This window comes from Carettochelys insculpta, chromosome 1, assembly GCF_033958435.1.
Source record: "Carettochelys insculpta isolate YL-2023 chromosome 1, ASM3395843v1, whole genome shotgun sequence".
Classification (NCBI taxonomy): domain Eukaryota; kingdom Metazoa; phylum Chordata; order Testudines; family Carettochelyidae; genus Carettochelys; species Carettochelys insculpta.
Window position 1 is genome coordinate 251668602 of NC_134137.1, and position 25067 is coordinate 251693668.

At 43.4% G+C, this 25067-nt stretch overlaps 1 protein-coding gene across 2 annotated transcripts in view; it reads right to left on the reverse strand.

Annotated features, from left to right (window-relative positions):
• ABCC9 (ATP binding cassette subfamily C member 9) overlaps positions 1-25067 on the reverse strand; it is a 144391-nt gene that overhangs the window by 48837 nt on the left and 70487 nt on the right. For both annotated transcript variants that reach the window (XM_075004630.1, XM_075004625.1), the window contains exons 19-26: positions 14495-14596; positions 12167-12251; positions 10859-10939; positions 9146-9283; positions 8414-8539; positions 6098-6194; positions 1780-2027; positions 581-729 (exon numbers count right to left, since the gene is read on the reverse strand). In XM_075004630.1, coding sequence (XP_074860731.1) covers positions 581-729; positions 1780-2027; positions 6098-6194; positions 8414-8539; positions 9146-9283; positions 10859-10939; positions 12167-12251; positions 14495-14596 — 1026 coding nt within the window. The remainder of the gene's footprint in view (positions 1-580; positions 730-1779; positions 2028-6097; positions 6195-8413; positions 8540-9145; positions 9284-10858; positions 10940-12166; positions 12252-14494; positions 14597-25067) is intronic.

Below are 25067 nucleotides of genomic sequence, written 5' to 3' on the forward strand. Positions count from 1 at the left end.
TCCCACAACCCCCTGGAAAACTGTCAGTGCTTATTCTCTTAACTCCTCTGTCCATTCTCTGGCTCTCTCAACTTGAAAGATCCATCCCGTTGTCCTGGGTTAAGATGCCAACTAAGGGCCTCGACAGGACACTGTCTTACATGCTCACTTTTTTGGTGGGAACTGCGGTTACTCCATGCATGCAATCTCACCCTGGGACAGCATACCCGCTGTGCCAGCTTGTGTCAAGCTTATGTAGAACCTGTCTCTTTGGCCCACAGTGAATGTGGTGTCCCCAGCCTCTGGGCATTGGAAATGATATATTTCTACCACACTTTGACATTTCTGAGGCCCCTAAACGTCAAGATAGATTTTAAACTGCCTGAAAATTGTAACTTTAAATTACTTTCAGATGAAAACCAGGCAGAATCTGAAACTGCATATTTTCCATCATGAAGAGGGTAATTTCCTGAGTATATCAAATGGCACTTTCAGGTTCTGCAGGATTTGAGGGCAACAGAGGACCAAGCCATGCTCCTCTCAGCACAGCAGGTGTTCTGTGGTATATGGCTCCTAAGCAGACAAATCACTTTTGCTGTACCTGATCGGTCCAAGGATGATCTTATTGAGAAGATTGTGGTGAAGGTTCTTGGCTGCTGTGAGGCCCATCCACTCAACAGTCAGGGATGTGATGAGGCAAAAGATGATCCCTGCTCCACAAAGTATGCTGAATACAGCTACGTGGTAAGACTAATAAAAGAACAAATATGTTAACCTTGGAAATCCACACAGGAATGTTCTTTTAGAGCTCATAGCACTGACCAGTTGGTGGGTCAGAATCCAAAAGGCTTCAATATAAACATGATATGAGCTGTATATTTAAATTAATGTGATCTTTTTTATAATATTAAAAACAGACTTTTCTACCCATAGCCCTGATCCTGAAATTCACTATACATTGGTGCAGCAGATTTTTAGATTGGTGATTAATTCGGGGGTCCTAATTTGTCACATAAAGATACTTAATCAAGCTCACTGCAGCCACTAAAGGTGATTATACTGAAGTCCTGAGTTGAGGATATTCAGCACTTTGCAGGAATTGGCCAAAGTCTAGCGACTTAGATAGGTGAGCTAGTTTGAATAAATGCAAAGGTCCCCAAAACTCAGACTGAAGTCGAACAGGATGTGGCAGGAATTGAGTGTGGATAATTTTAGAAAGAAAAGAAAAGAAAAGAAAATGAAAACAATATTGATTACAAGTACCACTGCAGGCCAGGGGCTGATCTAACAGAATTATAAGAATTTAGACCAGCTAAGAATCTGCCACTGAATTCTGGCTGGATATAAGAGGTTCTTTTACTAAGTTTTCAGAAGCATCTGAACTTTGGGATACTTCTCCAAACTGAACCACTGCCAGATCCAGTTTCAATAGCAAACCTGTTGGGTTAATTTCTCTGTTAGTGTCAATGGGAATTGCCGGGAGATCAGCACTTCTGAAAATCTGGGCATTAATTGAGGTGGCTAAATATGGATTTAGGAGCCTATTATGCCTTTATTTTTGAAAATTATGGAGCAAAGTTGTTCTAACCTCAAACAAGTTTTAGTTTCAGTTTGTCATTTAGTTTAAGGTTTAGATTGTTTTTAATGATATTAACCAATTCACACATCTTATTTAAAAAATTATGGCATAGTACCTATATTAGCTACATTCCCAGTCTAGCTAATTAATAGGGTAGCAGAGGATACTATTTCAAATATTCCAGAACATTTTTGTCTGACAACCTTCAAGTTATGGCCAACCTTGTCTGAGTGTTTCAGGTCTGTGGAATCCATGGTTTTATTTTCATTGTCTGAGGATGTCCATCTTGCCAGCCAGTAATCTATAGCTACAATGACGGAGTGTTTCAAGAGCTTGGAGAAAATCATCAGAAACAGTAAGAAAAATCCTCCAGAGGTAAGATATCTCCAGCAGGTTTTCCAAGGCATCTTTGTTCTAAGCCGCATTACTGTTGACATGTTATCATCATCATCTTCCTCCTCTTCTTCTTCTGTGATTTAAAACCAGTTACACTGTATTCAGCACCACAGTGATGACCATTCAGGTTTTGACTGGAGATGGTTAACATTTTTTGAATGTTGACATTTGAAAGATAATCTGACATTTTTGATGAAAAATAGCAACAATTTTTATGTGTTTTTTTGACTTTTCACTCTTTTCGTCACTGGCTGGGTCTACATGGAGCTCTGCCCAGTGCTGCTGCCAGCAGGACTATGCACAAGGAGCTTCTTGGGATTGCAAATGGCGTGCCATTTGCATACTCATGAAGCTCATTACCATAGCCCCATGAGAGTTTGGCGTCAGCAGAAGGGGGTGCCAGCACTGCAGAGGCCGTGTGGATGTTTGTCGCCAGTCCCTTATGCCTCAAATGTTTGAGGCATAAAGGACTGGCAATTGGGGCGGGGGTTAGCGGGCAGAGGCACATCCACATGGCCTCTGCAGCGCTGGGACACCCTTCTGCCGACGCCAAACTCTCGCAGTTCTATGGTAATGAGCTTCATGAGTATGCAAATAGCATGTCATTTGCAATCTTGAGAAGCTCATTTAGCATAGCTCTGCCAGCAGTGGCACTGGGTGGAGTGCCATGTAGACATAGCCTATGTGTTTTGTGACTTTTCACTCTTTTCTTTACAGCTTCTCAACATTTTTGGAATTTTTGAAAATTAGGAAAGGGTAAATGTTGCCCTCACAAAATCATGATTTTTCGTTCCCTTTTATTAGACCAGCTCAAGCTTTGCTAACACAGTAATTCTTTAGTAAAGGGTGTCTTCTTCATGTGACACATTCAAATAATTCAAACTAGTTTTAGAATTACCAAAAGCTTTCTGGACTGATCAGCTTGTCTTTAAATGATCAGATGGGGAGCAAGACTCTTACTGATTGCTTGGAAAACTACAGACATCTTTGCCAAGACAGTTGTCTTGTGTTGCTTAGCAGAAGTTCTGCTTTAACATTACCTGCAATCACTACAAGCTTTATCTTCATGGAAGAGGACACTATCATGCGTAAGCAAATCACATTGCAACATAAGATGATGGTTGCACTCTGTTGTGCCACGCTTATGTACCACAATATGCTGCTGAGAAAATACTATATTGTGAACTTTTAGCTTTGAGACACAATGAAAGCATTGAAGCCCACAATACTACAAGTATGCACGCTTGAGGAGAATGCCGACTTGGAGTCTCCTAATATAATTTTAACTTGGCAGCCCTGAACGGACAGTCTCAGAAGTACTTATGTAATTCTGAATATTATTTTTCTGAAATAATTTCTCTGAAGTTTAAATTCCATGTGTGCTAAGAAACGAAGGGTTTAAATACTTTTCCAAGATCACCCAGTCAGTGAATATCAAAACCAGGATAACAATGAACTGGAGCACAGTTGCCTGTTAAATGTTATCCTTGATGTTAGTGATATACAGTTTACCACCTTGACTGAGTGTTTTCCCTGAAAAATTTGGAGTTGTTGGATACGAGTGTTCTGTTGAAATATATGTTCCCACAGGGCCTTCATTCCCTATTCTTTATACCTTACTGAAGGAAGCAGATACCTGTATCCAGGCTATAGGGTAGGCCTACTGGCATGGCATTACTGCTGTAGTCCAGAATTAGAAGTATGGGAAGACCTTGTTGTTTCTATCCTCAAGACTACTGGAGAATGCACATGTTCAGAAAGCGTTATATTCAGCTTCTGGAGAGTCATTAAAATACCGACCCACCCTGCCATCATGAGCCTTAGAAAACACCATATAGTCCTCAGGGGGTATAACCGGATGAACCATGCCACCGGCATAAACAACAGCTTTGAATTAGATAGTCAATCCAGTCAATAACTCTGCCTGTCAGTGAGACCCCTTGGGATATTTCAGCACTCCACTAAGCTTATGATACACTCAGTTAATCCCTTTATCTCTCTGGCAGCATTCCCCCAGTTGACAAAAATGAATATCCCCTAATGGGTGCACAAATCCCAGGAATGTTCTTGATAGGTGCTGTGGCCAGAAGCCTACAACCCCCACAGTGAACAAGTGATTTAGATTCAGATCCCTGCATCCAAAAACATAGGAACTGGTGGAGACAAAAAAGGTAAGTTGGGTGATGGGGTGGCCAATAACTAGATAGATCTAGAAAGGCTCCATCTCTAGTTTAAAAAAATCATGTTCTCCTTAAAAAAGAATTTGAAAATAACTACAGGCTATGTCTATGGAGACTCTGGGGAGGAGCTCAACAGGCAGGATCAGTGGAGCCATGCAGAACTAATTCTGTGACAAAATTGGTGACAGAAGATTAGCGCCTCAGCTCATGCAAAACAGTATGGATGCATCTACACTTGCATTCCTCTTTCGAAAGAGGCATGCAAATGAGTCAATTTGAAAATGCTAATGAGGTATAAATTTGCATATTTGACAACTCATTTGCATATTGTGATTTCAAAAGAAGAAAGCAAGTGTAGATGCTGCTCTTTCGAAAGTAAACCCATATTCAAAAGACTTAGACTTAGACTTAGGTCCACCTGTGCATCTGGGCACATTGGGCAACAAGTGCTGTCCAGAGATTTCAGTCCGATGCCACTGTTTCCGCTTCTTCCCACGTTATATCAATGTTCTTAAAGTCTTCTTTAACCATGTTTCGCCACGTTTTCAGTGGTCTTCCCCTGTTTCTCTTTCCTTTAGCTGGTGTCCATCGCATTGCTACCTTTGGATGAAGATTATCTGAAAGACGCAAGATGTGTCCAGCAAGATGCAATCTACACTCTGCCACAACATCCTGCAGTCTCCGCAGACCACATTTTCATAGAATCTCTTCGTTAGTAATGCAATCGATGTAGGTAACACCAAGGACCTTATGCAGACATCGTTGGCGGAACACATTCAGCTTATGTGATATTCTTGCAGTGTTTTTCCATGTTTCGCTGGCGTAGATTGCAGTGGACATGACAATAGTACTATAGAGTCAAAGCTTTGTAGCAAGGCCAATTGTTGACACAGACCAAATTGGGCATAGTCTTTGGAGCACTGCCGAGGCTTTCCCGATTCTGCAGTTGACATCGGCCTCGACATTCCCATCGTTGGACAGAGTGCTGCCAATATAGGTGAACCGCCGGACATCTTCTAAGGACTGACTTTCGACCGTTATTGGCGTGTTCGCCTGAGCTTTTCTGATCCGCATCACCTTTGTTTTATTGCTGTTTATCCTCAACCCAACTTCACCTGCTTCTTTTTCTAAACTTCTTGTCATGTCCTGCAAGCATTCGCCTGTTTCTGCAAGCAGTGTGATATCATCAGCGAAGTCCAGATCTGTGAGCTGGCACTGGTTTTCCCAAGAGATACCAAAATTCATCCTGCACGTTGCTTTCCTCATAATGAAGTCCACCGTCAAAAGGAACAAGAATGGTGATAAAACACACCCTTGCCGCACACCAGAGTCAATACTGAAGTAAGAATCCTTTATTTAATGGGAAGAAGGATTCCTTTGAAGATGGGGTTTACTTTCAAAAGACCATCGTCTACACTGGCTTTCTTCTTTCGAAAGAAGCTCTTTCAAAATAAGAATATGCAAATGAGGTGCCCAATAGGCAAATTTACACCTCATTTGCATTTTCAGTTTACCTCATTTGCATACTTCTTTCAAAAGAGGACTGCAAGTGTAAATGCACACTATAATACCAAATACTTCCAAGGAGCTATGCTGATTAACAGTAGCTGAGGATCTGGCCGAGAACTTCTCAGTGTAGCTTTTCCCCCCTTTCTCTCTTACTATTTCTAGAAAATGAAGTGTGATAATTCTCTAACTAGCTCTCCTCCAGCCTTATTTCTGCACATTGTTTGGAAAACTTCACGAAGAATCTGTTAAATAGATCTAATTCTGAAAAGCTTAACCTATTGGATTTCCCAGCGTTATTACCCAAAAGAGTAATTGTCATCAACATTTTCATATCTCATTCACAACTAGGCTAAAGCATGTGTATTCTTAATACAGTCAGCAATGTATTAAGAATATGGATACATATGAATGACAAGGGCTCATAGTCTACCCAGTGTGAAAAGATATAATGTACCTTCGTCCTCATCCTCCAGTTGTGCTTTGGATTCTCTTGGGTACATTGCTCTTCGGAGAGTTTTTCTTTCCAAAGTAGTCTGGTCTGTTTCCATATCCTGTAACATTATATTAACATGAGAGGCCAACCCACTATTATAGTATCATTATTTTGGTGTAAGGAAGGTCTTGCCAGAGACAGTAGAAGTTCATCTGCATCTGAGTCCTCAGAAAAAGCAAACTGAGGGGAGCGGGAGGAAGACAGGATGAAATCAATTTCCTGGAGCACACACGGCAGGAGAGATGACAATACCTGGGGTTTCACTTCAAAAGAAGACATATCAAAGGTTTACATGACTATAAAAAGAAGGGGGGGGATCCCCTTAGCTATCTATCATGTAAGAAAGCCAAAAGAAGACAGCACTCTTGAAAAACACGAAAGAAGGATCCTGCTGCCATATGGGTTGAAGATGCTGAGAACTGGTTGTAGATGAGAAGTTGCCTGAGACTACTATTGTACAGTAAACCCTCGATTTTACGGACCCCAATTTAGTGGACTTTGGGAACAATCGATCTCCACCAGTGCCCCCCTTGTCCCTGAAGCCCACTTAATCAGGGCCTGTAAAACCCTAAAGCCCTCCTTCCACTCTCCCCACAGGGCACCGCTTACAGCTGCCATTGCCTGCTGCAGCTGAACCCTCCACAGCAGCCTGGACTGCTGCCACCTGGAGCTCCCATGTGCTCCTCCCCCCAGGGGTGGGGCACATACATGGGCAGATGGTACTCGCATATGCGCCCCACCCCTGGTGGGAGGAGCGTGTGGCTGCTCTGAGGGTGGTGGTGACTCTTCCAGCCATGTGGCAGGGTGGAGAAGCTCCAGCCCCACGCGGTGGGGTGATCCCAGCCGTGCAGAGCATAAAAGCTCTAGCCCCTCCCACCATGCAGCGGGGTCCCAGCTGCACGTGCAGAAAAGCTCCAGCTGCGTGCAGTGCGGCTGCTCCAGCCATGCAGCGGAAAAGCTCCAGCTGTGCGTAGTTGAGCTGCTCCAGCCATGCAGTGGGGTCCTGCAGCTACTCCAGTGACACCAGAGACAGCAGTCCGGTGAGTCCCCAGCTTTTTTCAGGAGAGAGGACTGGGGCGCAGGGGAACCTGCTGGTGGGCAGTAAACCCTCGTATTTAACAGACTTTCAGGTTTAATGGACACCCCTCCTTCCCTTTTAGTGTGTTAAATCAAGGGTTTATTGTAAATGTGTTAAATTTGAGACTCTAGAAAACATATTTTACCTCATTTGTAACCAATTCTGTCTCTATTGCTCTTGCTTAGTATCACTTAAATCTATGTTCTTTCCTCTAAACTTATGATTAATTTAACTATAAACCACCTCAGTGCTGTTTATTAAGGTAGAGAATGTGTCCTCAGCTGAGCTAACATGTTATTGTATTGTATTGTCTCTTTGAAGACAGCAGACTTAACAATTTGTGTGATAGTCAAATGAAAGCACCGGATACTGCATGGAGGCATCTCTGGTGAACTGGTGTTCACTAAATGTTACCTAGCAGGAAAGGCTTAGACTGGCAGAACCTTGAGGAGTTTGCTGATGAAGTGGATAGACAGATGTGGCAGGGAACTGACAGTTTGTTTCAGCAAAGCTCTCACTTTCTGAGGCAGAGAGGTAACACTGAAGGCTACATTTCTAGGCTCCATGAAGAGCCAAGACTGCCATATCACTGAGCTCAAAATTCTCCCATGAGGTGTGCTGACATGCAGAGTTTCATCCATCAATCATCCTGGCTATGTCTACACTAGCCAAAAACTTCGAAATGGTCATGCAAATGGCCATTTTGAAGTTTACTAATGAAGCGCTGAAATGCATATTCAGCATTTAATTAGCATGCAGGCAGCCACGGCACTTTGAAATTGAAGCGGCTCACCGCCACGCAGCTCGTCCAGACGGGGCTCCTTTTCAAAAGGACCCCGGCAACTTTGAAGTCCCCTTATTCCTATGAGCAGATGGGAATAAGAGGACTTCGAAGTAGGCGGGGTCCTTTCGAAAAGGAGCCCCGTCTGGACAAGCTGCGTGGCGGTGAGCCGCTTCAATTTCAAAGTGCCGCGTCCGCCCGCATGCTAATGAAGTGCTGAATATGTATTTCAGTGCTTCATTAGTCAACTTCGAAATGGCCATTTGTGTGGCCATTTCGAAGTTTTTGGCTAGTGTAGACACGGACCCTGAGAGGAGAATTTCATCCCAACTCCATTAGAATGGTTTCAAACATGGATCAACACTCAAGAGGCAGTACTTTGCCTACAACTGACCTTTGCACCACCCTCTGTAATTACCTTTTCTAATTCTTGGTCTTGACGATTCATCAGAGTTTTCCAGTGCTCGTACAGTTCAACATCTTTGGTCTGGATGTCCTTTAGTGTCCCTTCTCTGAGTACATAACCATCCTTCATAGCTATGATCTAGAAAGGAGGATTATTAATAGGTCTGCTCAACAACATGGCATTATCACTACATTTAGAACTATGCAGCAGATCTCAGTGTGAACAAGCTATAATTCACAACTAGGCTAATTTCAATGTTCATGGTCATTTTACCCAATGGCCGCGCATTTTATCCATAGCTTTTACAAATTATTTTGTCAATGTATATCTTACAGTGAAACTATTACAGGCAATAGTTGTTGTAGACACATTGCTCTTAAAAGGAAGAGGGCAAGGTATAATTACTAACAGAGCAATTCATATTTGTATACAGTACATTTCAACCAAAAATCATAAGCAGCTCTGATTTCTAAGCTATGAGCCTTATTTGTCCATGGTTGAACAGAAGAAAGGTTCAAATAAAATGCTTTTACTCCATAGCTATCACTCTTGCAGATATACAAGTGGAATGTGGGGGTAGGAACTCTGTGCCCACTGCATGAACAGATGGTGGGATGGCTCTTAGCAGAACAATCGTTATAAGCACTACAGATCAGGCTTCAGCCAGATCCCACTCAGGGACTTATGGAGATGGTCGCGGCCCTTACAATGTGACTTGATGGCAAGTGGTGGTTTCATTCTTACCCAGTCTGCATGTGGCAGATATTGTAATTTATGTGTCACCAGAATAAGTGTCCTTTTGTCTTCCTGGAGGAACTTCAAGATACCTTCCTGCATCAAATGATCACTTAAGTGGATATCCAGAGCAGAGAATGGGTCATCCTGCAAATGGATAAAATAAAAATTGGGGCAAAGGGGTATGAAACAGAGTTAAAGTTAGTTCTTTGAAACATTTGACATAGTCTACAAAAGAAAACAGCTGAAATTACTACAGTGCTATTTATTGCACTAATGCTAATCTTTACCATCTTCAGTTAGAGGGCTAAAGTGGAAAACAAAAAGAAAGATAACTCATTACTCTTAGACCTCAACTAAATCATTCAGATTCTCCCGGTAACTTTTTGGTTTTCCCTCTGAAACATGTGGCACGGGCCACTGTCGGAAGACAGGATATTGGGCTACACGGACCTTTGGTTTGACCCAATATGGCCGTTCTTATGTTCTGTTTCTGAGTTATTTTAGTGCAGGTCTCAGACTGACAGTCCTGGAAACCAGAGATGGACCTAAATTAGAACACCAGGGCTGAAACCCTTCCCCACACATTTGTGGAAATTCAGAACCAGATTCAAACTTTAAACCTGAATCCATCTCAACAGATAACTGTTGTCCTCAGTTTTTCTACAGAACAGATACAGCAGAGCCAGTGCCAATGCAAGCTTCCCCCAAAGCTCACTCATTAATATGCCCATACTTCCACTTGGAGGCCATGTCTACACTCACAAAAAACTTCATAATGGCCATGCTAGTGGCCAAATTGAAGAATACTACTGAGGCACTGAAATGAATATTCAGCACCTCATGAGCATGCCGCTGGCCTCACTCGCCTGCAACTCATCTACATAGGGGTCCTTTTTGAAAGGATCCTGCAGACTTCGAAATCAGCTGATAGAAATAAGGGGATTTCGATGTTTGCAGAGTCCCCATGTAGACGAGCCGCTGGTGAGTGAAATGCGGCACTTCCAAAGTGCTGCAGCCGGCGACATGCTAATGAGGCGCTGAATATTCATTTCAGAGCCTCAGTAGTATTCTTCAATTTTGCCATTAGCATGGCCATTTTGAAATTTTTTTGGAAGTGTAGACGTAGCTGGAGAGTGTACCTATAAGGACTCCATTCCTTGGCCTCTTTCCACTGACTTTACTAGCAAGGATGGCAATCGTTCTGGTAAATTTTTGTATGTGAATGCCTGTTCTCTAAGAATTAAGATGTGCTCACCAATTTATTTTGTGTAGGGATCAAACAGCCATCACATGGGTGATGACTTTCAGAAACCCTCTACATGAACTGAATTGGGCCTAGTAACATAAATGTGAAAGGCCCTATATCCCATTGCTAAACCCTAAGTCCATTTATTCCCCACATAGAGCTGAAGTGCAATGCTCTGTTTCAAAGTCCAATTGATTTCAGTGAGCTAATGTGTGTAATAAGAATGTTACTCAGTGTGAGTATGGGCTTGAGAATCCTGTCCCAATCTTTTTATGTTGAACTAAGCAGCAGGCCTCTCCTTTGCCAACCTCCAAATATATTCTGCTTCTGCCTCTAGTCATTATTTATTTCATTTTTTCTTTTTGCTGTCTCTACAGACTGGACTCCAGAGTAGACAGAGATCCCAGTGGGAACACTAAATATAAAGGCAACAATTTTTTCATGTGAAGTTTGCCTATTTAAAGAAGTCTTACCAGGAAGACGATGTTGGTGTTCTGATAGAGTGCTCGAGCTACGCAGATTCTCTGTCGTTGGCCTCCACTTAAGTTTATCCCCTAATGAATATAACAGGTGATAATAATGGGTCTGTTGACTAAACAAAATAATTAGTGTATGACCAGATGTTGACAAGTGCCAGTATTTTTTAAACCTCCCAAAGAAGATTCTTTAGAATTTTTCTGAGTGTTGGAGATAAGCCTAATCATGTTGGCAGACAAACACAGGCAGAATATAACCTCCTGAGAAAGAAACTGTTATCCACGCATTGTCATATAAGCTAACCACAAAAACCTTAAAAGTTATAAAGTTCATCTCCCAGCAGAGCAGGACTGTCTGTGGCTGTTTATTTCAAAAGATACTGGCATCAGATTATGGCAGGAAAACACGCAAGATCAGAAGAGCCTTCTGAAGTGCAGCCGGGGAGAAAGCCCTCCTTCCACTCTCCCCCATCTCTGGCAGATTTAAAAGAATAAAAAGTCATGATGGTGCTATGTAAAATGGTGTTTTATAGGCAAACTGTTCATCAGTTTAACAATATTTAAGTTTAGAGTGTTAGTGTAAGAGGTTGGAAGTAAAACTACCACTGAACTAATGTCAGTGGCATAGATCCTGACTTTTTTTTATGCACTACTACGCGCAGTGTAGACACAGGACTTCATTCTTATTTATACAATGAGCCACTTTGCTCCTTTCTAGCAGTGTGAAGGGGCATGGATTGTGTATAAATTACATGTACAGCCTCTTGAAAGCCCCTTTACCCATCCTGAATGGGACAGAGTGGCCACCATATAAACGAGAATCAGGCCCGCAGTGTAAAACGAACAGAGTACGGTTATATCAGGAGTGACTCCTTCCCCTTATTTTTCTTGAGCCTGAACAGTACTAGTCTCCCTAATGACTTCATTTTCCATGATGCATCATCAAAAGAATGCAGGAGCTCCACAGCACTTACAGAAAGAATAAACGCACAGGGCCAGATTCTGAGCTGAGACGCCAACAGAGTTACTCAGATTTATATCCGGGTATCTAAAATTTGATTCTAGGCCAAGGTGCCTTAGGGAGCACATGACAACGCTGACTAGCCACAGAATAGCTGGAACTCTCAGATTGTTAGCTTTCATGATTCTCTACGATGGTGTATACATTAATATAGAATCATAAGAGGTATTAATAAAATACAACTATTACTAATGTTTACCAGGCTTGCAGCTCAATGCAATCTAGAAACGTGATATCGATCACACAAAGCAGGCTGTCATAAAAACTTCCACCTCTTTATTTACCCTTTCTCCAATTTCTGTCTGATCACCAAATGGTAATAGGTCAATGTCTGGCTGCAGAGAGCATGCATCGGTAACAGCTTTGTACCTGCAGAGAAAACAATATACGTAGGTATTATGTAAAGGCAACCAGAAGGGATAAAACAAAGACTCCTCCTAAACTTGGACTTAATATATTGGTGAAGTTCAAAAAAGTTTACCTAACTTTAAAATGGACTCAAGTAACGCCTTTACAAAAGGCCATCTTTAACTATGACTTTAATGAAGGTAGGCTAATTTACACCACCTGAGAATCTGGTCCCTGAATTTGTGGATGCTTATAGGTATTTTGTGAGCTCTGCCCCCTACTAATTGCTTTCAAGCAAACTGAGTGGCATGTCATAGGAAAGCATACACAGAGAGAAACGTAATTTATTTTTTAATGACTTAAAGCAAAGTGCATGTTGCCAATATAAATGCCAAGACTTTAGCAATTTGTTTTCCTAAAATCAAGTCACTTTTCCCACGTATTTGTTGGTTGACTATTTAAATAAAGACTGAAAATAAGTGTTGGGTAAGAAGACATAGAACCAGACACAAGAGAGATCTGTTTTGACTTCCAGTACCTGTTTTCACTGAGGCACTAACTGCCACTGACTTTAAGGTAGGCGCTGGGCAGGTAGCCCTGTCATCAGCACAGTGATATGAAATTCTATGATGTTTTGTAACATAATGCTCTCATCTCTAGAACAGGACTGGATTAAGGCAAGAATGCAACAGGATCATGCCCAGGTCCCTGCTTCAGAGTCATATGACATCAGAACCTCAGCTTAATTTTAAAAATAGTGTTCCAGTTTGCCATAATTGCCAAGAAGAGCTTGCAAACATGCTCCAGCTGCTGCCGATTTAGATACTGATTTATGTGTCTAAGGCTTGGTGTATTTTACAGACTTATGCCGGTATAACCACACTGCTCAGTGGTGTGGGAAATCCACACTCTCAGGCCAGGTCTATACTAATGGGGAAGATCGAATTAAAACACGCAACTCCAGATACTTAATTAATGCAGCTGGAGCTGACGTACCTTAATTTGCTCTTCCATGGGGTGTCCACTGCAGGAGGACTTCCCATACTCCTTGCAAGGAGCAGGAGTACCAGCACTGACTGGGGCACCCTCTGAGTTTGATTTAGTACATTTCTACCAGGCACACGAAACTGAACTCCGGAAGATCAACCACCAATTGATCTATTGCTCTTCCGCAAGCCCTCAGCAATGTAGTTGTACTGACATAACCCCTGGCACAGACAAGAGCTGGGTCAGTGGAAGGGCGTCTCCTATTGACATACCCACCATCTCTTGGGAAAGAGAACACCTATGCCTACTGGAGAAGCTCTCCCACTAGCGTGGTTAATATCCTCACAAAGCACCACAGCTGTGCAGCTGCGCCACAGCAGTGCTCTGCCGGTAGGCAAGCTCTGAGCCCCCCACAGGGAAAAGGATCAATAACCAGTCAGAGCCAGGAAGGAAGCTCCAGACCTATTGTGGGAGCAAAGTAGTTGTGCTGTTCACAGAGGGGCTACTCTTCCACTTCTTGGTCAGGAAGCAGAGATCCTGCTGCTTTTCCCACCGTCGTCCTGTGTCTACTCACTGCTGGGATGGAGTAGCTGTGGGGAGCATCCATGCTGGATGTGCCTCAAGATTGACCTAATCTGGCCCTGCACGTGGCATTAACCTCAGAGCACAATGGTACTTTTGCTTGGGACCCAGAAGAATAAGCAGGTGGTTCTCTGGAAACTTCTATACCTAACACCCTGACTGTGGCTCATATCCACTGGTCCATGCCGAGGACAGTGATGAACTGCAGTGCTCTGCGAGGATCATTAGAGGTACAATCCCTCACAGATCTCCCCAGTACACAATGGGAGCACATAAGATGCCTGTACTGTCTGTCTGCCCAGCCAATTCCAGAAGAACTTACAAAGGGAGCACATCCTCAGAGAGGAGCTGCCATTCTCCCCAGCCATTACAAGGGGTGACTTCCCTGCTACACAAGACCCAGGACCAATAATCTGTAAGAATGGACTCAGAAGCTGAAAGCCGTTTCTACCTCTCCTTCCTCTCCACCCAAGTTATACTGCTCCCGAGCCCAACACCTCAGCAGTTCTCATTGCAGCAGTCCACCTCTGAGAGTGAAAATCTCAGCAACTGCCCCTTTTTGTCCTCTTCAGAAAAATCCCTTCAGTAAGTTTTGTGTTTTTTACCCTTCTTCCTCTGCCCTGTTGCTCCCCTCCTCCTCTGGCAAGGAGGGGTTTACCCTCAGGTTTCCTAATACTAAGGAATTTGCTAATTACCTCTGTTTGTTAAAAGGACTCCCAAAGATGATGTTTTCCTCCACTGTAGCATTCAACAGCCATGGCTTCTGTGCGGCGTAAGCCACTGAATATCTGTTCCTACTGGAAAAATTAAAACACCACCAATAAAACAGATTTATCTCGAAGTGTCTTGTGATCAGAGTTAAAGTTGTGGATTAGATTAAAAAAAAACCAAATGCCAAAGGTAAGGTACAACAAAAAAAGAACAGTAACAAAAGAAAAAACAACAGCTTTAAAGGAAGAGCTTGCACTAGAGAGGCATCCATTCTCTGTCCTAAAGTGAAAGGTCTGTGTTCTAGGTAATGCTATTACAGACCCTGCTTTAAATACTTTTTACTGGGCGAGACGTAATATAAGGAATTTAAGTCCAATAACAAACTGCAAATGTCTAAAACCGCCATTCCATTCATTGTTAAATTATGAATGTAAATTAAAAGAATAAAGAAGTACCAGAGTAGTATAGGGTTTTCTAACTTTAAAACCACCTACTTGGAAAGCAGTGTACCAAATGGCCTTTTAGTGTAGTTTTTATTTTAAATTACCATTTGCTTGCAATACAATTTTTCAGCAGATGGTATTTTTGTTATATGTAGGCCCATGTTAATATCGCAATGGATCAACATGATACACTAAAGCAGAACAATTTTGTATTAATTCCAAAGGAATCACTATGGTCTGTCAAGTTAATGTGCCTCAATATACAGAGATAGTTACACAGCAGGTGTGTGACCACCGGGCCCTTTACGCTCACTGTTTTGTTTATATATTCTGGCAGATATGATTATGTGACATCAGTTGCCTTTCTAAGATTTCTGCAATACTGAGGTAAGCATCTGTGAACTGAGTGATGAAATGTCAAGCTTAATTATCACTGTCTGCCAGTATGTTGTTTCTGATTATGCCCTTACCATTAATTTAACGTAGTAGGCATCTGTGGTCTCCTACACACAGGAAAGGCGCTATACTGTTGGAAATAGCAGTTAGAACCATTCAGCATAATAACTCGTAGAGCACCTAGAAAGCTACTCCACTCTGTTAATATTTTTCCTTTGATTATCAGGTATCAAGTAACACAGTGGTTCCCAAGCACAAATACGAGCGCAACTGCTGATATAGTACTTCTGCCATTTGTGACAGGTATTCTTTACTGCATCCCCAAAGTGACTTGAAGAGGAACAAGACTGGCCCCCTAAAGAGGAGCCCCATATAAAAATGGGGTGTTGCCATTCACCCTGCATTCATTGTGTGCACAATTGCGTGCCTAGGATTCGAAGCAGCACAGGATTCAAGGCTAGTTACAGAACATGTAAACAAAGATGAGGCTGCAGACATCAGTCAGCATTACAATAGAACATCTGTAGGCCCCATCCTACTGGATGCTGAGTGCCTTAAACACTCTGTGATGTCAAGGAGAGTTGAGGAAAGGTTTTGCACCACTCATGGGCAGGCTTTTAAACAGGTGCACCAGCATAACTGCCTAAAAAAACAATTGGGAACTACTGCATTTAACATAGCTGCTAGTTAACTTTTTAGAAAGTGACCACACATGTGGGCAGGAGACAAGGCAATGACCGAAAAATACACAGCCAGAGGTTTAAGGAGATTTTGAGGAAGCAAATGATTCCACTCAAATACACTGCAAATGGAAATAATACCTTCTGGTTGCTTCACAAGTACAGTCAGTTTCATTTATGCTGTAAATTATGGTAAATCATGTTCAGTATTCAGGAAAAAATACTGTAACTTTTTGTGTGCAGATTTCACATATGGGGTAAAATAAGTTAGGTTCACACTTTAACAGCTGCAGTCCTCCCTTGATTTTTCTTTTAAAGGTAAAATAGGCAAAATCTAATTAGCATAGCCAGTTATTTCATTTAATGGCTGCACTGGCTGTGTGTGAGGGAATTGTAGCTTTCCTCTTGTGCCTTATTACATACCTGTATAAGATTACAACTGAATTCACACAACTGAGTATAATCAGAATATTACTTTAGAAATGATCATTGTAGTTTAGGGCCTATTAAAGTAAAGGACAATTATCACTCATTTGGAACATATGTAAGGTTGGCAAGCAGTATCACTTAAGTTGGTTGATGTACTGCAAAAATCAAAAAACAAACCTTGCTGCTGTTTTAACCCTAAAAGGCCAATGAGCAAATGGCAAACTACGGCAGATTCTGCCTCATTCTGAGACGTGCACACAAATGGGCTTCACTTGTGAGCCAGTCTAGGTTTCAAACACAGCCTACTAGAGATAAAAATGCTGCTGTACTAGCCCACTTACACCACTGCCTCTCCCCTTCTCCACAGCCCAAATTCTCTAAAGAACATATCCATACAGTAGATTTTCAAGGGCATCCAACCGCAATCGTGATATGTATGACTTAAGAGTTCTCCCCTTTATACAGGTTGAACCTCTCTAACCTGTAACTATCTCATCTGATAACATCCACAATCCAGTATGATTTTAGTTAGCCAGACGACCACTTATCACAGGTGTGGCCAAGTTTCCTGTGGTCCCATAAATTTTGCTTATAGTCACCGGTCCTATCTCAGTCTTCTGTGCTGTTATTTAGCTGTAATTTACCCCTAAATATCTTCAAAGAGTCCAGCAAGAAATGGAAGTGTTGGTAACGTGCTAGACAATATTGACCTCCTGTGGTCTGGCAAATTCTCTCATCCAGCAGTGGTCAGGTCCCAAGGGTACCAGATGAGAGAGGTTCAACCTAAGGCGTCAACAGAATTGATGTTATGTGATGAGAGTCAAAGGAGGTCAGGGATGGTAATTCCACTCTTTGTGAGGAATGATGATGCTATACTGCAAGCATTAGGTTGTACAACCTAAAAGAGGAAGATTACGCCAAGCAAATGGAAACAGATATTAGGAGGGCTGAAAATGGTATTATAAATACTTTATTTGCACAATTAGGAAAAAAGCTCACAAGCATATTGTGTTCAGATTGGATCCTCAGGATGAAATATTTTACTGATGAGATATAAATGACAGTCTGCCTGCCAACCTAGAAATAGCAGCTGCTGCAGTGTTAAACAGAATCTCCAATTCTGGCAAAGGGTATAGACTTCTGATAACAGAGTCTTATTAATAGAAGATCCACATCTTTAGCATCTTCCCAGAGTATTAGAACTTTGACACGCTGCAGCCCCTGCTACATATGAACTCACTTCCAACTTGGACAATTCTCAGCTATAGGAGTGGATAACCTGGAGTAGCAGATGTGTGAAAGAGTGCATGAGGAAAAGGGTACTTTCCTTGTCAGCAGGAGCCCACAGCCTGCAGAAAGTGAACCAGGCCCTGCCCCCCCAGGAGATGGAATGATATCAGCAGGAAGTCAGGAGAGAAGACATCAGGCACAGTGCAATAGAGAAGCCAGGCAGGCTGCATTAAGTAAGAGCAGTTGCTCCCTGAGTACTAGTCTAAACTGGTGCAGAAACTTGGGTGTGGACAGTAAATTTGGGAGCCCAAGTCTGGGGCCTGACGAAACTATTATTGGAGCAATTCCTGGAATGAGGACCTGTTTGCTGTAACTGCTGATGTTTCTAAGGAATTCACGTGGTCTGTATTTCACTGCTTTGCATATTTCTGGATCAGCGTATATGTATTAACTCATGCATGCACAATTACTTGGAAAGGGAATGAAGAAAGTCATTAGAACTTCTATTATTTTGTGAAATACAGCAACAGGATTAATTTATTCAATACCTGAGATATCCTCCTGTATTCACCTCTCTGTCAGGAAGTCTGTAATTATCAGCAAAACACAACCATGTGTGTGAGCTATATCACAGTACCAAATTATAGGCTGTAATGATCAAAGAAGACAGTCATAAGGGCTTCAGATACTCTTTAATGGCTGAGTTAACCTGTTTGCTTTCACAGACGCAACAATCTTACTGGTGCTCTTAAATACCACAGTGACAGAACATTTTTATGCAGAATGCCTTACAGTCATACCCCGAAATACACCCATTCGGGTTACAAGAATTCGAATTTAAGAGGAGTTTGATTTAAAACCTCTGCTTAGTTTTACAAGGCATTTCCTTGAATTTACGAGGACCGATTTGAATTTTGTGCACCTCAGTGGGATGTGGATGCCCTGCAATGGGAGAAAGGCCGCAGCTCCAGGCAACGGCTTCCCCCAGCTCCATCCCGCCCAGCTCATCTCTGCAGCGCTCGGCGGCATTTTCCCAGAGCCCCCGGCCCAGCCTTTACCTGTGGCTGGTGTGGGTCTCTGCCTCAGTGCTGCAGCAGCAGCGCGCCCTGGCCCAGCTGGCGGCTGCGGGCTCCTAGGCACTCCCGCGAGACATGGCTGCTCGGCACGCAGCCCATCCTGGCCCCACCCCTGCCGTTCGCCCCCCGGCTGGCTAGGAAGCCGTCGCTGCCCACCCTGTGCAGCTGTGCCTTGGGCGCCGCTTGCCGCCTGTGGCATTGCTTTGCATTTAGCTCCTCGTCCACCGCTGGTGGGGCCTCTCTGCTGTGCAGCCTTGCACGAGTGAGGCATCACCCCACGCCAACCAGGGGCCCCCTGTGCCTGCCTAGCTCCCCACATGGCCAGCCCCTGGCACCGTCCCCTCCCCACGCAATATAGTAATCCTTCAATGGATTTTTATTCAATTTCTTCATAGTCCTCCATCATTTTACAGAACTGTAACAAGTCAAGCTGGCAATGCATTAAACATCTGTGAGGGGCAAATGGTTTTCTCTTATGCCGACGTTTCTGAGTCTGGTGCTATTTTATGTCCTTACAAACAAATTCAATTTCTAGTGATCCTCACTTTATGGAATCTGTTTGGCAACAAGTGACAAAATCTGAACTTTCAAGTGTCCATTGTAACTTGCATCAGAAAGTTGGAACAGTGGCATGTTAGATTTTAAAGATCGTATTGGAAAGAAATGTATTTTTGGGGGCTCATTGGCTGCCAATAAATTATGCTACTTACTTATGACAAAAACAATGTGATTGGCCTGCTTTGGAATTAAAATGTAGAAGTTACTCTGTCGTTCGCAGTTGTATACAGTAGTTGGTTCACGTTGCGTTGAGCTATCCTCTCAGAGTACTTGTGGTTTGATAGTTTATAGCAGTGATAAGTGCACGGTGCGTAATAGTTATGAAAGAACTTAACAAGAGCAGGTAAACAGCCATATTATAGAGTAATTAATTAAGGGAAAATGCTTTGTTAGGTTGTGTTATGATAACTAATGTTAACTATTGAAGTAATTGTGTTCATTTTAATGGGATTTGGTGCTGTTTTAGTGTAAATGGGTGTAAATTCTGGGGCTCAGGAATGCATACAATTTTTTCCCATTGAAATTAATGGTAATTACATTTTCGACTTACAAGAATTCGCCCGAAGAGGAGTTTTTCAGGAACAAATTACCCTCGTAAGGCGGGGGAAGACTGTATCAAGTGAACATTACAAGAAACAAAAGTGATGTGATCTTGAGTGTCTGCCTGTATCACTGACTGGGCACAATTTCCCTGGTGATTGTTTTCTTATCCATTCACCTTCACTGCTATTTCAAAAGGTACAACTCTTGGAAACAGTTACAACTTTAGGGACCAATCCTGAAAAGAACTGAGGACATGCATCTCAGGTAAAGAGGATGAAGAAGAAGTTACACATGTTCAGCGCCTGTCAAGAGTGGGTACAAAGATGAAATAGCAACTTCTTTAAGATTGCCGAGCCTGGACTGAAGTTGGGTCTCTTAGAGATGCAGCATTATAGCGCTTGCTTGTTATTAGTCAGAATTCCAGCTCAGACAGTATGATTTAATTTAGCTGCTTAAAGATGTACCTAGTGTATCAGAATGTATCAGATGACTCTTTTGAAGACATTTACAGGAATGCTATGAGTTGCTTCTTCCCTTCTCCCACCTCATGGAAACAAAATAACATCCTAAAGGAATGTTCTCCTTCAACATTTAAAATAAATAAATGGTGACTAGTTTTATTATCAATGTCATACCTTCTAATTGGCATCCAACTCTTTACTTCTCTTTCCTTTAACAACATTTATTCTTCTGAGGGTTCTAAACCACCACATTAAATCTAGGAGATCACGTGTGTTAGCATGGCGGATAGTGATGTACGACTAAGGAACCAAAACAATGCCACACATCTGAGCCAATGCTAGGCATAAACAAACTAAGCAATTGCAGAGGGTCCCACACAAGTGAAGGGAGCTCTTATTTGCTTTTTATTATGTGTTGAGGGAAAGGTGGGGGGCATATTCCTGCTTAGGACTGCAGTAGGCTGCCGCTGCTTCTGCCACACTGGACAGGACGAAGAAAACTGCAACGCTTCAAAAGCAGGGTGACTGTATCTCCCCCAGCCAAATATGGGACATGGGGAATGACCCGTCTCAGCCAAAATGGGACAGATGGTCACCCTACCTGGGGTGCCAGGAACAGGGCTGCCGTCCCACCAGTGAGGCTCCTGGCTTCCCCGAGCTGTGGGTGGCAGCCCACACCGCTGCACAGGTCCAGCTCCTGGCTGCCCAAGCTGGGAGAAGCCAGGCAGCTCTGGATCCAACCCCACTGCAGCCACGGTTCACCCCCACAGCCCCCAATCCTGGCTCAAACCCCCAGCGGCTGCAGCTGCAGCAGCCCTGCTCCAACCCTCCGACCCCCAGCCTCGGCTTCTGCTCCAACGTCCGCAACCTGGCTCAACCCCCCGTCACTCCAGCTCCAGCCCCACCAGCCCCAGCTCCAGTGGCCCTACTCAATTTCACTCCCCTGGACCGGGCTACCGCTCCAACCTCTGTGGCCTGACTCAACCCCCAGCAGCTCCAGCTCCAATCTCAGCTCCCACTTCAACCCCCACTGCCCAGGCGCCAGATCCAACCTCACTGCAGCCCCAGTTCACCCACTCCCGTGGCTCCTGCTCTTACCCCGGCTACCCTGACTCAGCTCCAGCCCCTGCTGGGGGAAGATGGGCAGCAGCTGAGCCACCACACAGTCTGGCTCCTGGCTCCCCCAGGTGGGAGAAGCTGGTGAACCCTATGAAATATGGGGCAATTAGCCCCTTTTGCAAAATAAATCAGACACCAGAATGGCACCCGAAATAAGGGGCTGTCCTGCCGAAAACAGGATGGATGGTCACCCTGTTGGAAAGTGGCATTTTGGGAAAATGATCAAAGAGATAAGTATTCAAAGAATGGGTCATGCCATTTTGATTACTATGAATGAAATTCATGCCCCCTTCCAGAGACCAAACTCAAGGGCATGAGCTTTGGATGGGAGAGCTGGGAGAGCAGGACTCATCTCCAACTCACAAGCCATGGAGTGGGGAGGCGGCACACCCCCTCCACACTCACATTCCCAAACTATGAGCCGCAGTAGTGGCTGCTGCCCTCCTGAGCCCCCTACATGGGATTCTTAGACCCCCAGCTCTGTATGACTCCACCCCCCCCCAATCTAACCCAGCTGCTTTCTCCTCAATTGCCTCTTCTCAGCTGATAAAGAGGCACCCTCCCCACCCCCCGATCACACAGAGAGGATGTGGGTATCCCCCTGCTCCACTTCCACAGACATCAGTTCCAACAAACCCAGCTAGGAATAGCATCCTTTATTTCCTTTGTTCTGATAACAAGCAGGCACAGGCCCCTGAACACATATGATTCAATGAGACTTCAGCATGCCCTCCGTTACATGCTATCTGTAGCACAGTAATGTAAAAGCTGCAAAGCCTACATAGGTCTAGAGCAGGGGTTCTTAACCTTTTTGCCCTCACGCTTCCCCTGAAAGTGAACATAATGTTTACACCTCCCATGCTTCCCCAAATTAATCAATGAACCAATCGAGACATAATTAGGATGATAAAGGGATTTAATTTCTAGTCAATTCCTCAGATACACAAAAAATGTAAAAATACATAAATTAAAAAGTTCTTCAGGACCACCTTAATGAGATGGCTGTTGCTGCTTTCAGTCAGTAAGGACAGCAATTCGAGTGACAGTCTTGGACAATGCTAGGCGCATGTCATGCCTGGCATCCAACCGATTTCTAGCCTTTGTCTTCACACTGACCAATGTTGAAAATCCAGATTCACAGAGATAGGTTGTAGCAAATGGGATCAAGGCTGAAAGAGCTTTCTTTGCCAAAACTGGGTAGGCAGCTATTTGAGAGCATCAAAATTCATCAAGATTTTGATTAGCGAATCCTTTCTTCAGCAAAGCTTTGCTCTGCAGATCGATGAGGTCATCCTTCCGCATGTCAGCATCATTCATCGAGTCCAAATTAAAGGTGAAAAGATTTCAAATCCACTTGTTATTTTTCAATTTGTCATTAACAAAGTTATTATCAAAAGAGTCCATGAGATTTTCCAGATGCCTCAAAATATCACCTTGAATAAAATCTGGGACCGTCTCTAACAAACCCTCTCCAGAGAGAAGAATATTTTTCCATAGTAGGAAAATCTGCATAATTATTCTTCACCACGCATCTCTTCCAAAGAGCCAGTTTTTGCTGGAAGGCAGCAATCTCCTCATATACATCCAGAACAGTCACTTCTGATCCTTCAGTGAAATGTTGAGGTCATTCAATTGTGAGAATATATCTGTAAGATGGGTCAATGACACAATGAAACCTTGGGTTTCAAACTCTTCACACAGTTTGTTTTCCTTTTCTCGAAGAAACATGGCTATCTCAGTTTTAACTTCCATAACACGAGTGAAGACGCTTCCATGTGAAAGCCAGCGTACCTCTGTGTGATACAACAATACTTCATGAGCAGCTCCAACTTCTAGGCAGAATATTTTGAAGAGTCTGTGGTTCAAAACTCAAAACCAGATGAAGTATCGATGGCTGATTTCAGTCTTGGAGAAAGAGTTTTTGACGCCAATGCATAGCGATGTAGAAAACAGTGGATGACCTCCACCTGTGGGGCCTCCACCTGCACCAAAGCTCCAAAGCCAGATTTCTTCTCCAGCATGGAACGTGCACCTTCAGTGTATATGAAGCCCAATTTCACCTTCCAGTCCAGTCCATTTTTTGAAGAGAACTCGTTGATTAGCTGGTATGCATCAGCAGATTTTGTGGTAGCCAACAGGGGTTCATAGAACAAAAACTCTTATTTGATACACGTTTTGATGGTGTATCTCACAAAAACCAAGAGGTGACTGCATTGACCCTCATCAGTATTTTCATCCAATTGAAGTCCAAAGGGCAGTCACTTTCTTGTGTTCCTCCATGAGTTGATCCAACATATCAGATGACATATCCAAAATTTGACAACTGATGACATCGTTTGACAGAGGTATTTCAGCAATCTGTTTCCTCTGTTGCTTTCCGAGAACAACTTCGACCATTTGAAGGGGACAGGGCTTGATCAGAGTCTCACCAATTGTGTGAGGCTTTTTGTTCTTTGCGATGAGATATGCCACTTTGTAGGAGGCCTCAAGGAGAGGCTTCTGAGTAGATCCAAAACCCAACTAGGGTAAAATGCCTGATGAGTAGAATTGAGCTTTCTTCTGCTTCAGCAGCTCCAGCGAGTCTCCAGAATTTCCTGGGTGCACATTTGCAAAATGCTCTCAGAGTTTGGCAGGCTTCATGTTATCATTACAGTGAACTTTTGCACATAAAAAGCACAGAGTTTTTTCGGTTCCCTCACGGTCAAGACAGAACATGAACCCAAATTTCACTTAATCCTCACAGTATTTCGTTTTCTTTGACATTTTCTCATCTTCTTGAGGGGACGCAAAAATGTAAACTAAACTATCAATTGTGGTAGAGTTAAACGTAAAAACAACTACCCACACCAAGGACAGACTGGTAACTGAACCAGTGTGTGTGGGCAAAGTACACGACTATACGAGTTAACAGAGCAAAGAACAAAAAGCCTCACACAAAATAGCTCTAACAGTGAAAAGAGAAGTTACTCACTTCTGTAGTAATGATGGTTCTTCAAGATGTGTCCCCATGGGTGCTCCACATTAGGTGTCGGGCTTGCCACGGCGCCACAGATTGGAAATTTCCAAGCTGTATCTCGTCGGGTCGCGTGTGCGCCGATGCGCGCTGGTCCTTCATGCCTTTCGGTCACGTGCATGATCCAGTCCACGCCAGTTCCTCGACCAACCGCCCTGGGTGCTCCTGAAAAATATAAAGCAGAACTCCGAAGCGAGGAGGAACAGGTGGGTAGTGGAGCAGCCATGGGGACACATCTCGAAGAAACATCGTTACTACACAAGTGAGTAACTTCTCTTTCTTCTTCGAGTGATCCCCGTGGGTGCCCCACATTAGGTGACTACCCAGCAGTAACCCCAGAAAAATGGAGGTGGATACCGGATTTATGTGCAGCTTGCCCTTGAAAGGACTGCTGTTGATAGACATGTATCCTCTTCCAACACCTGGTGAATCGCTTTGTGTCTGGTGAAGGAGTCATAGGATGACCATGTCATAGCTCTGCAGATGGGCTTTAGTGCAACTCCTTTAAAGAAGGCTGTTGAGGCTGCCATCACTCTAGTGGAGTGAGCCCTGGGCAGAACTAGCAGAGCGGTCTTACGGAGCTCATAGCATATTTTTATGCAGGATACG